Source organism: Trifolium pratense, linkage group LG1 (genome assembly GCF_020283565.1).
Source record: "Trifolium pratense cultivar HEN17-A07 linkage group LG1, ARS_RC_1.1, whole genome shotgun sequence".
NCBI lineage: Eukaryota > Viridiplantae > Streptophyta > Magnoliopsida > Fabales > Fabaceae > Trifolium > Trifolium pratense.
The window spans coordinates 451,336-465,477 of record NC_060059.1 but is presented as its reverse complement, the minus strand read 5'-3'; the positions used below and the strand labels follow the sequence as shown (position 1 = coordinate 465,477).

The following is a 14,142-nucleotide window of genomic DNA, read 5'->3' as shown; positions in this document are numbered from 1 at the left end:
TTTTAATTAGCTTATTGTTATGGATTATAGAATAGGGTGTCCAAGTATTGTAAAACCTGAAACAATCAGGATTTGAGAGAATACTAACTGCAGTATTTTCTGAAATGTGTGATCTAACTCATTGAAGTATGGATTAAGTTAAACCCCTATTAGTAGAGTACAATACACGGATCTATAGGAACTCTAATCTAAGATATATCACAGTGCAGGCAGTTTTACATAAGCCCTATTAGTAATTTTGCAGTACAACACAAACTACTTAACAGATACTGTTACAGTACTTATACCCTATAATTATATACTCTAACACCAGTTTATGATTTTGAGTGGACACTAATTTTCCAATATTCTCTTCTCATCTCTTGCTTCTTTTTATTTTTTAAAATGTGAAAAATAACAGAAGGGGCTGGGATGAATTTTGCATGGGACTGCTAATAAATAATAACTTTTTAAAAGAGGCGGTGACATTTTGGTCGACCTTTTACTTCTTACTCCCTCCGTTCCAAAATTAGTGACCGATTTGTAAACATCATTTGTCCCAGAATGAATGACCCTTTTAATTTTCAATACAACATTAATTACTTTTTTCCAATTGTACCCTCTAGTTAATAATACTTGCACCATTTTCAAGTCAATATCTTGCACTTTGCATTTATGGTAAACGGTGAATACACCAATACTTGATAAGGGTAATTTAGTATGAGTTCTATTCTATTTCTTTCACTTGTACACTTTTCTTAATTTGTTTGAAATTGTTTAACTGGTCACTCATTATAGGACAAAGGGAGTACTTACCTTTAATATGTATTAGGATTGATGATCTTTTCACTGTTGTAATCCGACTACTTTTCATTTGACTCTACTGTTCATTGATTCTTTCTCTCTGTCTTGCTGCTACTTGTTTGTTTCTTTTTTCTTAATTGTGTATAGTATTTTGAAACCCGATATATTTCTGTACCACAGCAAAACATGGTGTTTCCACAGTAAAGCTTTCTGGATATAATCATTCATTATTTTTTACATTATTTTTATAAAATCTTATCTAATAGGCTATTTTACACAATAGTTTATTTTTAGCCTTTTGTTACTGTATTGTTGAAGGGTTTTGGAATGGAGATAGAAGTACTTTATGGATGCAATCCAGTGTTTGCTGTAGTTTTTAAAAGAACCTGCTATGGAGTATTTGTTTAGTTTTGCAGATTGCCCGATTCATCAGGATTAGTATTGCCGTTATAGTTCCTTTTTAATAATTTTGTTTTGATTGTTTTGATTTATTTTTTTCTGGGTGTAATTAGCATTATGAGGAGTACGGTAAGTTGTTTTTTATGTTAAAAAAAGGTGTGTATGTAAGCTGGAATTTTGCAACATTTTTTATATCATTTATTTCTGAATTCGGGACATCTCTTAAACTGTTTTATCTTTGTCGCAGCTTAAACGGGTCATGGAATCAGATTCTGCATCGACAGAGGATCTGATTGCTTACAACATTATTCCTATAGATGCTGCTTCTTCAACAAATGCTATTATTTTTTTCCCTGAGGTTCTTAAGCTTCTTTACTTAAGATTCCCCCTTTTTTTTGACGGCTTCTTACCTGGAAATTACCTGGAAATTTATTGTTAGGTGCAAGCGGCAGTTTCAGCTTTGAATTATTTCAATGGCTTGCCTGAACTGCCTAGAGCCTATTTCATTTCTCCTACAAGGAATGCCAACATGTTAGATTTTCTGCAGTATACTTTTGGATTTCAGGTCTGTATAAATCGGTTTTTATTTGGTGTCAATTGTCTAGTCAAGATTGGTCTCGTTCTTTCAGTTATTCTTATTAATTTAAGGTTCTTGAATTAACTTTATCACTAATATGCAGTGAAGTTCTCTTGATCACCCAAGTCTCTAATAACATGAAAGTCTCAATTTAAAAACCTACGCTGGATATAATAGAACTTTAAAATGGCTATATCATGAAAAGTGGAGATTATTTAACCTGTAAAAGCGTTCTAGAAAGTAGAAAAGGAATTCCCAGCGTAAAAATCATGATTCATGATGCATGTATAATAAACGAAATAAATTGTTTTGTTTAAAAAACCTCTTGAAATTACACTTGTTGACTAGAATGGGTTGTAAAATTGCTGGATTGGATTTTCTGCTACTATGATATTATAATTTGAATTATTTGGTGGCACTGCATAATTGGATTCTAATTTCATTCAGTCTGAAAATTAAAATTAGTTTGATTGAAACTTTTCACAATTGTGACTATCGGTGCCTTTCTGATTTTTATTCTTCTATTTGTTTGAAGTGAGTAATTCTTTTATTATAAGTATAAATCATTTCAGCATTGGCTTTCTCGCAAACTCATTTTTCTCATGCATATGATGATTTGTTTGCTGCCAGAAAGATAATGTAGCTAATCAGCGTGAACACATAGTTCATCTGCTTGCAAATGAGCAATCTCGGCTTGGAGTTCCAGACAAAACCGAACCCGTAAGTATTTGAGTTTCTTCACTTTGAGGATAATTTGCCTTATTGGATTTCCTCAAGTTTGTTTTTGTTAAGTATTGGCTTAATTGCAGTCCCCCCCCCCAAGTTTCACAATTGTGCAATTTTGGCCCCCCAAGTTTCAATTGTGCGATTTTAACCCCCTAAGTTTGACAATTGTGCGATCTTGGCCCCCCAAGTTTCAATTGTGCGATTTTGGTCCCCCAAAGTTTACCCCCTTTTGCATTTGCTAGCCCCTCGTTGACTTTTTGACTAAAATTGCTTATGTGCGGAAATTGATTTTGGCCCCATGAGCAATTTTTAGTTAAAAAAGTCGACGGGGGACTAACAAATGCAAAAGGGGGTAAACTTGGGGGGCCAAAATCGCACAATTGAAACTTGGGGGCCAAAGTCGCACAATTGTCAAACATAGGGGTTTAAAATCACACAATTGAAACTTGAGGGGCCAAAATCGCACAATTGTGAAACTTGGGGGGCCAAAACTACAATTAAGCCTTAAGTATTTTATTTGCAAAATGCTACATCATTTACTGAATGAAATGAGTTTCATAGATATTAACAATTTTAAATATATGTTTGATTTATTCTTTGCTTATGTGACCAAGGGATACACACAAAACTAGGTGGGTTTAAGGTGGTTAAGCTCTATGGAAGAGGGTAATCTTGAGGAGATTAAGATAAGAGATAAGCTGTATAGTAAATGAATTTGGTTTATGCTATTTAGGTTGACTCGGGAAGCAAGATACCTGCTATAAATATTGCAGAGTATCAGAGGAATTAAAAGGAGTTGCTCAAGATTTTCATTAATGTGAAATTGGGCGAATGATAGGGTCCTTACCAAGGAAATGTGGAAAGTTTTAGAGAGAAAAGAAGTTTGTGTTTCCTGTATTGGAGTGTTGTTTAATAATAGTTTCTGTATTATACTACTAACGCCTTTGCATTAACAAGAGGTGCCGGAAATGGAGTTTCTGGTTGCTGTGCTGGTTGCTGATGAGGAGGATTTTCACAAACCATCATGATCAGAGGGTTCTTGATGCTATATGAGGGTTTGAGAATTCCGAGAGAGCAGAGTTCTAAAAGTGTTTGTAAAACTGAAGAGTATTGAATGATTAACTGAATCAAGTCTTTACATTTAATCTAGGTATAGGTAGCTAACTAAACCAAGGTAGTAAATGTAGCCACTGTCAGGAGTAGTCCACTAGTCCTGAATGACAATTTCGTATTTTATCTTCCCAATGTTGTCAAATTTTTGTGCTATTTGTTCTTATTCTCATCATGTATATCTTGTTTCCAGAAATTGGATGAAGCAGCCTTGCAAAAAGTATTCCACAAGTCCCTCGAGAATTACATAAATTGGTGCAACTACCTATGCATTACGCCTGTTTGGAGCAGGTAATATGACTATTTATATTTTGTATGAAAACCAATTGAATTTTTGTGATCTATTTACATGATTACTGACATTGAAGGTGGTATTGTGGTTTTAGTTTGGAGGCTGTCGGTAAAGAGAAGAAGTTGCTGTATGTTTCTTTATACCTACTAATATGGGGTGAAGCTTCAAATGTCAGGTTTCTACCAGAATGCCTGTGCTACATATTCCATCATGTAAGTTAATTGAACATTGTCTGAATCATATTTCTCTTTTGTTGTTTCTGTAAAGTTTTTGGTATTGAATTTACTGGCATTTGTTGTGGTGATATTTCCTTCTAAAGTATTTGTTGTTGTTACAGTTTAGTTGCATTAATTTGATTGATAATATTGGTCTGAACTTGTTGAGTGGTGGTCCTAATGCAAACAAACAATGATAAAACTTCTTCAGATATGAATTACTATTATAATCTGTTGAAATTGTAGAGTTAGGTAAGGAAATACAATAGGAGAGGATTAACACCCAATAATTGTATGATCTTAAAACTGAGGCAGTGTATTGTGATGCAATACAAAATACTGTCCTGATAGTTTATCCACCTTTATATAATAAAAATAATATTGCCCTCATACTTGAATGTGAGATAGTCACTATTGTTAATAGTATTATCCAGTATCCACAATTATGTTTTGAAATAGAATCCTCATTCAGTCATTATTGAGGGTAATGTAGTCTGATATATTTCCGATCAGAATTTTTCATGACAATCTGGATGGCAATAACTTTTTGATGCCAGGTAGGGTAGAAACTCAGAAATATGGTACTGCACTCATAACGAAGGAGAGAGAGAGTAGAAACTCAGAAATTTAAATTGATATGGTGTATTATTTTTGATGAAAATTATCAACACAACTGCACTATACATACTGATATTAAACTTGCAATCCTAATTAAATATGGGAGTTAGTACTTTTTTTTGGTATTAACCCTCTGGTTACCAGGGGTAGGGGGGCTCCTGTAATCCAGAGTTTGGTTGCAAGGTAAGTAAAAGCTGGCTAAAAATTGTTCCCATCAGGAATCGAACTCGGGTTCTCCATTCATCCTAGGGGGAGCTCATTAACCATTTGAGCCAAATCACTTGGTTTGGCAGATTATACTAGTATAAGATAACATCCCTAAAAATAATGCAATATTCCTATCTAGATAGGATTCCTAATTAAGGCAACGAAGTTTTCTCTAAAATATTATAAATATCCTAATCTAGTATTATGGTCACACCCTTCTCAAATATTTTTTAAATATTCTATGCACACACAATAAAGTCCCATGATTTTGTTACTCAGTAGTTGATATTCCATTAATATCAATTGCAAGCTTTTCTTCCATTCTACTTCATTATTACTGTTTCATTCATTTTCATAATTCATAAACCCATCAGTAGTTTTTTGTCTTAATTTTTTTTAGTAACTTCGCTTTTTATAAAAACTTTAGTTTCTATTTTGCTTTTGTAGACCCTCCTTGGATATCATTTATGATTAAATCTTGTAAATATCTGTAGATGGCTAGAGAGATGGATGAGATCTTAAGGCAGCAGATTGCACAGACAGCTAATAGTTGCACTTCTGAGAATGGTGTCTCATTTCTTGATCATGTCATCTTTCCTCTCTATGATATTATTTCTGCAGTAAGTCTCGGTGTTCAATTAACATTTTATTCAATTTTACAATGTCAAAACTTGAAATAAGTTCTGCACATCATAGTAGATGATGCCCATAATTTTATGCTGTGGATATGCATAAAATCATCTAACTATCTTTATGAATATGCATAGCTATTGATTTCAGTAATTTGAACAGAAGATAGTGAATATATTCACATAGGAGAATAGACTGGAGCTCTTAAATTGTCTTCACACTGATTTGGTGGTGCCAAACGTTTTTAAACATATTTGCAAAATGAAAACAAACCCTACCACTTTTAAAACAACTTTGTAAGTAATGATGTTAGGCGCAATCCTTCGCTCCTTCAAGAACAACTCTACCACTTTGACGCTACCCTACCTACCCACAACACCCGTTTAACATAGCGATGTGTATTTTCTCATCGGGCTCGAACATATTGTGGTTTTTGCTTTTATTAAAAACCTGAACAACAATTTTCCTGTGGTCGTACTTGCAGAGTGTGTCGCGAAAAACAGTGAAGTGTTAGGATGTGGTTTTGGTGTCCATGAAATCTTCAATGTTGTCAAAGGCCCTAACAGCTTGTCGTGTGGGGCCTGTTAAGACAAGACGCCATACTATTATGACTAAGGGTAGGGGTGAGGTTTCGTTGGTCAATTTCGACAATCAGTTGCATGCAATGTTGATTTGACGAACCTTGGCCATGATGTCATTGAAGAGTGGCTAAGAAGAGAGTTGGGAAAGGAATTTGAGTAGTTGAAAACAGAACACGATTTTGGAGTGGTGCTTGAGGTGGGGAGGGTTTGTGTGATGGTGTCGATGGAGGCCAGATTCCGTGGTGTGGAAATATTTGAGCTGTTGGCGGTGTAAGGATCTGTGTAGCAGTGCGGGCAGTGTTGTTGCCTGCGGTGGGAGCATAGCACACTTGGCTCAATTCTATTTCCGCATGGTAGTAGGGACATATGTTTGTGTTGGAGGTGCTTCTGTGGTGCACATGAATGACGGTGAGTTGCATTGCCAAGCGGCTAGGGACTGCTGATCAGTGGCCAATTGGTGTTAGGATTAGGAAAACCCTATGGTAACATAAGTGGATGTGGATTTAAATTTTGAAATGGATCGTATACTAACGAAATAGAGCACTGCATTACACACCTTAATTTGATTATTGTTGTACATTATGGTACTCTATTCAAATAAAGTTAATTACTATATTCAAATAAAAAAATTAATAATGAAGGAAATTCAATTGATACTCTGAGAATTGGGAGTTGGGCCTAACTCAACCCTACAAAATCAGCTTGTAAGTGAAGATTGTGTTACTTACAAACCCATGTCCAGGCCATCTCACATCCGATATGGGACTTCTTAACACACCCCTCACACACATCACTATTGAGCTTGGTGCGTGGATATAAACGGTGGGTGATACGATAGCGGAAACCTGATAGCAGGTGGCCCAACAGATCTTGGAGAAGCCCAGATACCATCTTATAATTGGGAGTTGGGCCTAATTCAACCCTACAAAACTGGCTTGTAAGGTGAGGAAGGATTGCCTCTTACTTATAAACCTTTGTTCAGACCAACTCACATCCGATGTAGGACTTCTTAACAGATACAATTGAATTTTATAAAACTTTATATTATAATTTATTTTAATATCTTCATTTAAGAACATTCAGTCTTATATAGTCTTCCAGCTCAGTTTTCTGTTATATGAAATGTTTTCATTTAGAGTTAATTTCTGTAACTCTAGAATCTTCAATGTAATTCAAAGACTTGAGTCTGAATTAGTTAATATGGAAATCAGTTTTGAGAAACACTCGATCGAATTCTCTTATCTTATCTGTCAAACTTTATTAATGCTTGTGGTATGGTAGGAATTTATCATATATTTACATGGACTTTCAGGAAGCTACAAACAATGATAATGGGAAGGCGCCTCATTCATCCTGGAGAAATTACGATGATTTTAATGAGTATTTCTGGTAAAAAATCTTCAGCAACCATCAGTTTTATTGAATTGTTTCTTATCTGTAGATAACTGAGTTTGTTGCCTATAAAGTGAAATGCAGGGTTGAGAGGAAGTGCGAGTTATTTGATGCAAATTAGAATTGGAACTAGGCAGATAAAGGGAACTCTAAGTTAACTTTCACTAAACTAACTACTAAATTTGGACTAATTTACCCTTAACAATTTGGTCATTTTTTAAATTTAAATTTGCATCACAATTAAAGGTTAAAAAACTAACTACCAAGTTTAGTTGATTATTTTTCTTGATAAATTTACCCTTAAACAACACAATTACTTTCCAAATTGACATAAAAATTTGAAAGTGTACAACATGAATATTGAAACTGATTTTTCTTTTTGTAGTAAATATTGAAACTAAAACTTAGATGAGTTTAGATATTATAAAACTGAAACAAGCATATTAAGTTAAGACAGATATATACAATAAAATATTTATGCAACAAAGCACAATAACTTGGGCTTTTTTCTGCTAGTTAGGGATAAATATGATAAATATTCTATCATAAATTAATGCCAATTTACATATTCTATCACTTATTTGATGTTATAAAATGGTCTTCGAGACCGAATCCTCCTTGTTATCCATGACAGTTGACACCAACATTTCCGACTGCTTCAATATTTTTCTCAATGTTGACTGTATCCTTCTTACCCAGAAAAATGACTTTTCAAACTCCTACAAGAGTTTTGTCTAGCTTTTGTTGGTTACGTTCCATCAATTCGTCATATTCTTCTCTTGCCTCATCTATTGGAATGTGCATTCAAATGATTTTGGTAAAACTGAATTCGAATGTGCATTCAATGCCATTTTATAAGACTGAATTGGAGAGAATTTGAATTATTTTGGGATTAAAATGATTTTGGTACTAATATGAATTCACAGTACATCCAGTTTTATAAATATTGAGGCTGAAGGTTATCGCAACTTTGTTACATTGTTTAGTTCTCCTATAACAGATTTGACTAACTATGCTACCATCTTTAGAATATTGTAAACCACTAACTGACTGTACAGCAGTGCTACTATCCGCTAGCTAAGCTTTGCTAGTTCACTACACAATTATTGGAGACTGGGCACTAACTCGATACATAATACTTCTTTATTAGCTTGACCTGAGAAATTGTTTTCAGGTCACTACATTGCTTTGAGCTTAGCTGGCCATGGCGCATAAGTTCTTCATTTTTCCAAAAGCCGCATCCCAGATCAAAGGTTTGTCTTTTTTTAATTATGTTAGGCACCTTTCTTAATACACCACACAGTTCATTTTATTGCACTTTGGTGTTGGATACTGTTAAAGGACAGTGCTAATGATACTAAGAATGATGCACAATAGAAATGGTTTGTTGATTTAGAGTTTTGGATGTATGATGATGTGTGGTTGAGTAGACGTGTATCATAAAACTTTCGAAGCAGGTTATAGGAGATTGGTCCCTAAGGTAGCTTAACCTATTGCAGAATCTATAAAAGATAGAGCTTAATATCCTATTGGGTTCTGACTAACTGTTAACATCTGACTTCAATACGTTTTTGGCTGATGTGGTTATTTGTTTATCTTTCGTGTAAAATGCAGAATATGTTATCTGGCAGAAGTCAACGTCAGGGGAAAACATCTTTTGTGGAGCATCGGACATTTTTTCATCTTTATCATAGTTTCCACCGATTGTGGATATTTCTTTTCATGATGTTCCAGGTTTATACATGCTTTTAGTCCTAACTAGTAGTCATAATATATTTTCTCAAACGCTGCTGTTCTCATCTGCTGTTATTGACCATAAATTGTTTTCTTCATCATGATTTTAAATACTTTTAATCAGAATTTAGTTTCATGGTTGTTGCAATATCTGATTTTCGCATCATAATGTTTTTTTACGTTATTCTAACTTTTCAGGGTCTAGCAATTATTGCTTTCAATGATGGAAAATTTAATGCCAAGACCTTGCGAGAGGTTCTTAGTCTTGGACCTACATTTGTTGTGATGAAATTTTTTGAGAGTATGTATATTTCTGTTGTGAATGTTAAGATCTTTCATCTTAGTTTCGTATTCTGTTTTGTTCGTTGAATGTCTTCCAAGAATGCAATAATTTTTGCTGTTGCTAGTGTTTTATATCTTGTCCTCGTCTAGTATAAGTTTTCGCTTTTCACCTTTTTGTTTCTTTATTCAGGTGTCCTGGACATTTTTATGATGTACGGCGCATATACAACTACCAGGCGCTCGGCTCTATCACGAATTTTTCTAAGATTTCTTTGGTTTACCCTTGCTTCAGTTTTTGTAACTTTCCTTTATGTGTATGTATGCCCAAAATAATGATTTTTATCTTAAATCCTCAGGTTTTTGTTGTTTTTTATTGCTGTGTTGTTGATGTTTACATTTACAACTCTTTGTGTATGATTGCAGAAAAGCACTCCAGGAAGAGAGTAAAAGCGATTCAAATTCAGTTATTTTCAGATTTTATGTTATCGTTGTCGGGATTTATGCCGGTGTCCAGTTTTTCATTAGTTTCCTCATGCGGATTCCTGCATGTCATCTTCTGACAAACCAATGTGATCGTTGGCCTCTCATTCGCTTTGTGAAGTGGCTGCGCCAGGTTTTTGTGTCTTCATTTGCACTTGTTTTTCTAATTGTATTATTGATTAATTCATCTTATTTTGTATGTTCAATATCTTTTGTGGTTATGCTGAATGCTGATATCGGTTTTTATATTGACTAATGAAGGAACGGCATTATGTTGGACGGGGAATGTACGAAAGGAGTTTGGATTTCATAAAGTATGCACTGGATATTGTCTTTTGTATATTTTTTTTTTACTTATAGTACTTGTAGAAGTACTAAGATTTTGTCTTCCATTTCCAATACATTTTTGTGAGAAGTTTAGGGGCTTTAGTTGTTTTAATTAGAATTGAGTACTAAGAGAGCCTCCTCTTTGTGAGGGACTGTATCCTATGTTCTTCCCAGTTTAATTTAGAAATATATAATTAAAACTACCTTATTTGTATCAAATTTTTGAGTGTAAGATACACCTTGTTGCTTTTCTCAGGTATATGCTGTTTTGGCTTGTCGTTTTGAGTGCAAAGTTTTCATTTGCTTACTTTCTTCAGGTACGTGACATACTCATAGTTGCCTCCAAATTGGAATTATGCTGTTAGAACTGGTATCTAAATTAATTAAATATACTGAATTTACCAGAATATTTTAGATCCGACGAGCAGTGATTACATATACTGCAGTAGCAGTTCTTCCTCTGGCCAAAACTGACAGATTCATTTTCTTAAGTAACAATTACAGAAGTTACACACAAATGACAGGAATTTGAGAGCCCGTCCTCTCCCTAACCAACCTGTTTATACCAAATAACTCCTCAATTAAAACAATAAACTATTATTTATAGAGTTACACACGCGCACACACTAATAAAAACATAACTGACATAATTAAAATAACTGCTCCTAATAATATATTAACTACCACTACTTCTTCAAAAAAATATATTAACTACCACTAATTACATAATAACTGCGTAATAATATTTACTAATAAGTGGTCTAACATATGCATCTGTTTGTTCATGTGTGCCTATGTGTGGGTGAGTGGATAGTGTTGCTTGTACCTACTGTACGTATGCTTATATGCTTGTACACTTGAATGTTTTATTTTTGAGGTTTGCAGATCAAGCCACTTGTGAAACCAACTAGGGACATAATAAAAGAGAAAAATTTAGTTTACTCTTGGCATGATTTTGTCTCTAAAAGTAAGCAGTGATCTGTTTAAGTTTGTGGTTATGTCTTTTTGTTTCCTGTTGATGTTATTGGTTACTAAAGTGCTTTTATTTTTGCAGATAATCACAATGCTCTGACAATTGTTAGCGTATGGTCTCCAGTTGTTTTCGTAAGTGCATCATTGTTATTTTGCCTTTTTACCCCCTTGTATGCTTTAGTTCTACTTTTCTCGTTAATGAGAGCTTTCTTCCCTCATGGGGAAGAAATTGTCTTTCAAGAGGTTCTTGAAGTTTGGTGTGAACTGTGAGGTAGCACAGATATTAATGTGATATTTCTGTACGGTATTGTTTACCTTATATAGCTGGAACTTGGTTCCTGCTATGATTTATGAAGCCTTCTATCATGTTATGTTTAGGTTCATTTGCACTCAAAACAAGCTTTTCTGCTGAAAGCTATATCTTGAAAAACATGCTTAGCTCTTGTAAGTTGTACCTCAAATAATCATATTATTTTAAGAGGTGTTGAACTAATATTGAGTTGGAACATTTTCAGTACTGATGGTTGTCTTTTTCTGGTTTGGTAGTTAATAAATAATATAGAAGCTTCTGATTGAGAAAACCTATATAAGTTCGTATTTCTGGTTATACACTGATTTCTAATCGTTTTCCGTCATCGATTATTTATTAGTATTACCTTTAAACTGTCACAATGTTATATTTTTCTTTGTGTTTTTTTATTACGTGTTTTGGTTGCTGTTTCCAATTTGTTTGTTCTTTCAATTTCAGATTTATCTTTTGGACATATATGTGTTTTACACACTTGTATCCGCTGTCTGGGGATTCTTGCTTGGAGCAAGAGCTCGTCTGGGAGAGGTATGTAATGATTGACCAACCTGTAAATCCGTTTAATAATATATGTGCTTTGTTATTATTAATATCTCTTACCTGCTGATGGTGCCGTCCTTCTCTACATGTTAAGATGAAGTTTTTTAGCATTCTTATTTTCTTGGTTGCATATGATTATCAGATAAGGTCACTGGAAGCGCTGCAAAAACTTTTTGAGCAGTTTCCTGGAGCTTTTATGGACACTCTTCATGTTGCTCTACCCAACAGGTATGGGACTTTTTCTTGTTTTAATTGTGATTTTTCATTCTGTAGTTGGAAGAATAGCCGTCTATTAAAGCATCTGCAAAAATTAGAATGAGAAAACATGTCACTGTATGAAAAATCTAAATTTACTTCATGAAATGTAAAATGAGTAAATGACAGTGCCCACTCTATTTTTGTAACTAACTGCAGTTAGTTACATCTGTAAAGATCAATAAAAACTTGAAGGGAACGAAAAGCCTATAAGGCCCATACACATACATTATGCAAGAATAAAAGAAAAAGTAAAACTATATTTTGTCCTATCTTTACTCAGTGTTGTTAAATTGCTATAACTGCGCTATAACACTGTTTTGTAGTGGCATTTGAACAAACCCCTATTATCCGTGATCCGCAAATAGCAAAACTGTTTCTTCTATAGTTGTTTGGGAATATATCCTTTCTCTGCTGTTTTGCCCCACAAATTGTGTTGCCTTTTTAAATATATAAGCTTACGTACTTTTTCTTTCTCTTGTTTGCAGGAGTGCCCAACTGTCATCTGTTCAGGTCTGCCTTTAGCTAGGGAGACTGGAGAAATTAGATTGGTTTAAATTGATATGATTGTTCCAGGATACTTGTTTACTAACTTCCAAATGACATATTCTGAATGATATATTTATTCGTATTTGATCGCAAGTTTATAGTGTATAATTCTCATGTGGGCTGAATCTTTTTTGAGGTCGAGGAATAATACTTACCCTTTTACCGTTCCTTTGAAGGTTGTTGAAAAGAACAAGGTTGATGCTGCTCGGTTCTCCCCATTTTGGAATGAGATTATAAGAAATCTAAGGGAGGAAGACTACATAACCAACTTGTTAGTCATGGGACCTGCTATATCTTTTCTAGTATCTTTATTTGTTTCCACTTCTTGTCTGATACCCAGCATGCTGTTGAGATATTGTTTTATTTGTTTAAATTCTATTCGCTTTTTAATTGTTATGTTCCCTAGCCTTAGAAATGAAGTAGGTTCCGCCATATGTATTATATTGTATGCTCCTTTCTCTTTTATACAACAAATATATTATTATTCAACTTTATGTTGGTATCAGAGTCTGTTTAATTCACGAAACTGTGGGTTATTGATGCCATCTTTTCCTTGCTTGTAGTGAACTGGAGTTGCTTTTAATGCCTAGAAATTCTGGAGATATTCCTCTGGTTCAGTGGCCACTCTTTCTACTTGCAAGCAAGGTATTTTAGATATTTCATTCTCGGTTGTATTACAAGCTCATTTTCTGTCTTGAATTAAATCATTAATTTTTTATTGACATTTTGTATGATTTCATAAACTTCGCCTATTATAAACACAAGGATTTCTCACCTCGAACAACATCAATAGAGATGCTCCACCCTGTTCAAAACTAAGGCGTACCTGATCCTAGTAGATAAAAGTAAAATCAATCATTCTCTCTAGAGTTGATAATACTAGGTGAAGCATTATGACCTCACAAGAATGACACAAGGAGTCACACAAGATTATTTAGAACAAAAGTGTTTCCATAAATGTTAAAACATTGTTCTCTTTTGCTTTGAACCCTATAAACAAGTTGATACTCATACAATTTAGAAAACAAACCATATAGTTTAAAGTCCATTTGAAAAGATTTAGAATGTAATAATAGTTAGATTGATGGAGATAATGAAGTACAACACAAGATATACAAGGAATAATTTTTCATAGAATTAAAATGGGATAGAAAGAAGATTAACAT

At 34.0% G+C, this 14,142-nt stretch overlaps 1 protein-coding gene across 2 annotated transcripts in view; it reads left to right on the top strand.

Annotated features, from left to right (window-relative positions):
- LOC123908754 (callose synthase 9) overlaps positions 1-14,142 on the top strand; it is a 33,576-nt gene that overhangs the window by 3,807 nt on the left and 15,627 nt on the right. For both annotated transcript variants that reach the window (XM_045959478.1, XM_045959484.1), the window contains exons 6-26: positions 1,430-1,540; positions 1,622-1,747; positions 2,390-2,479; positions 3,789-3,886; positions 3,982-4,099; positions 5,422-5,547; positions 7,451-7,527; positions 8,705-8,783; positions 9,145-9,264; positions 9,463-9,565; positions 9,737-9,860; positions 9,970-10,159; positions 10,288-10,340; positions 10,610-10,670; positions 11,239-11,320; positions 11,408-11,457; positions 12,074-12,160; positions 12,315-12,400; positions 12,916-12,940; positions 13,153-13,247; positions 13,540-13,621. In XM_045959478.1, the coding sequence (XP_045815434.1) occupies positions 1,430-1,540; positions 1,622-1,747; positions 2,390-2,479; positions 3,789-3,886; positions 3,982-4,099; positions 5,422-5,547; positions 7,451-7,527; positions 8,705-8,783; positions 9,145-9,264; positions 9,463-9,565; positions 9,737-9,860; positions 9,970-10,159; positions 10,288-10,340; positions 10,610-10,670; positions 11,239-11,320; positions 11,408-11,457; positions 12,074-12,160; positions 12,315-12,400; positions 12,916-12,940; positions 13,153-13,247; positions 13,540-13,621 (1,983 nt within the window). The remainder of the gene's footprint in view (positions 1-1,429; positions 1,541-1,621; positions 1,748-2,389; positions 2,480-3,788; positions 3,887-3,981; positions 4,100-5,421; positions 5,548-7,450; positions 7,528-8,704; positions 8,784-9,144; positions 9,265-9,462; positions 9,566-9,736; positions 9,861-9,969; positions 10,160-10,287; positions 10,341-10,609; positions 10,671-11,238; positions 11,321-11,407; positions 11,458-12,073; positions 12,161-12,314; positions 12,401-12,915; positions 12,941-13,152; positions 13,248-13,539; positions 13,622-14,142) is intronic.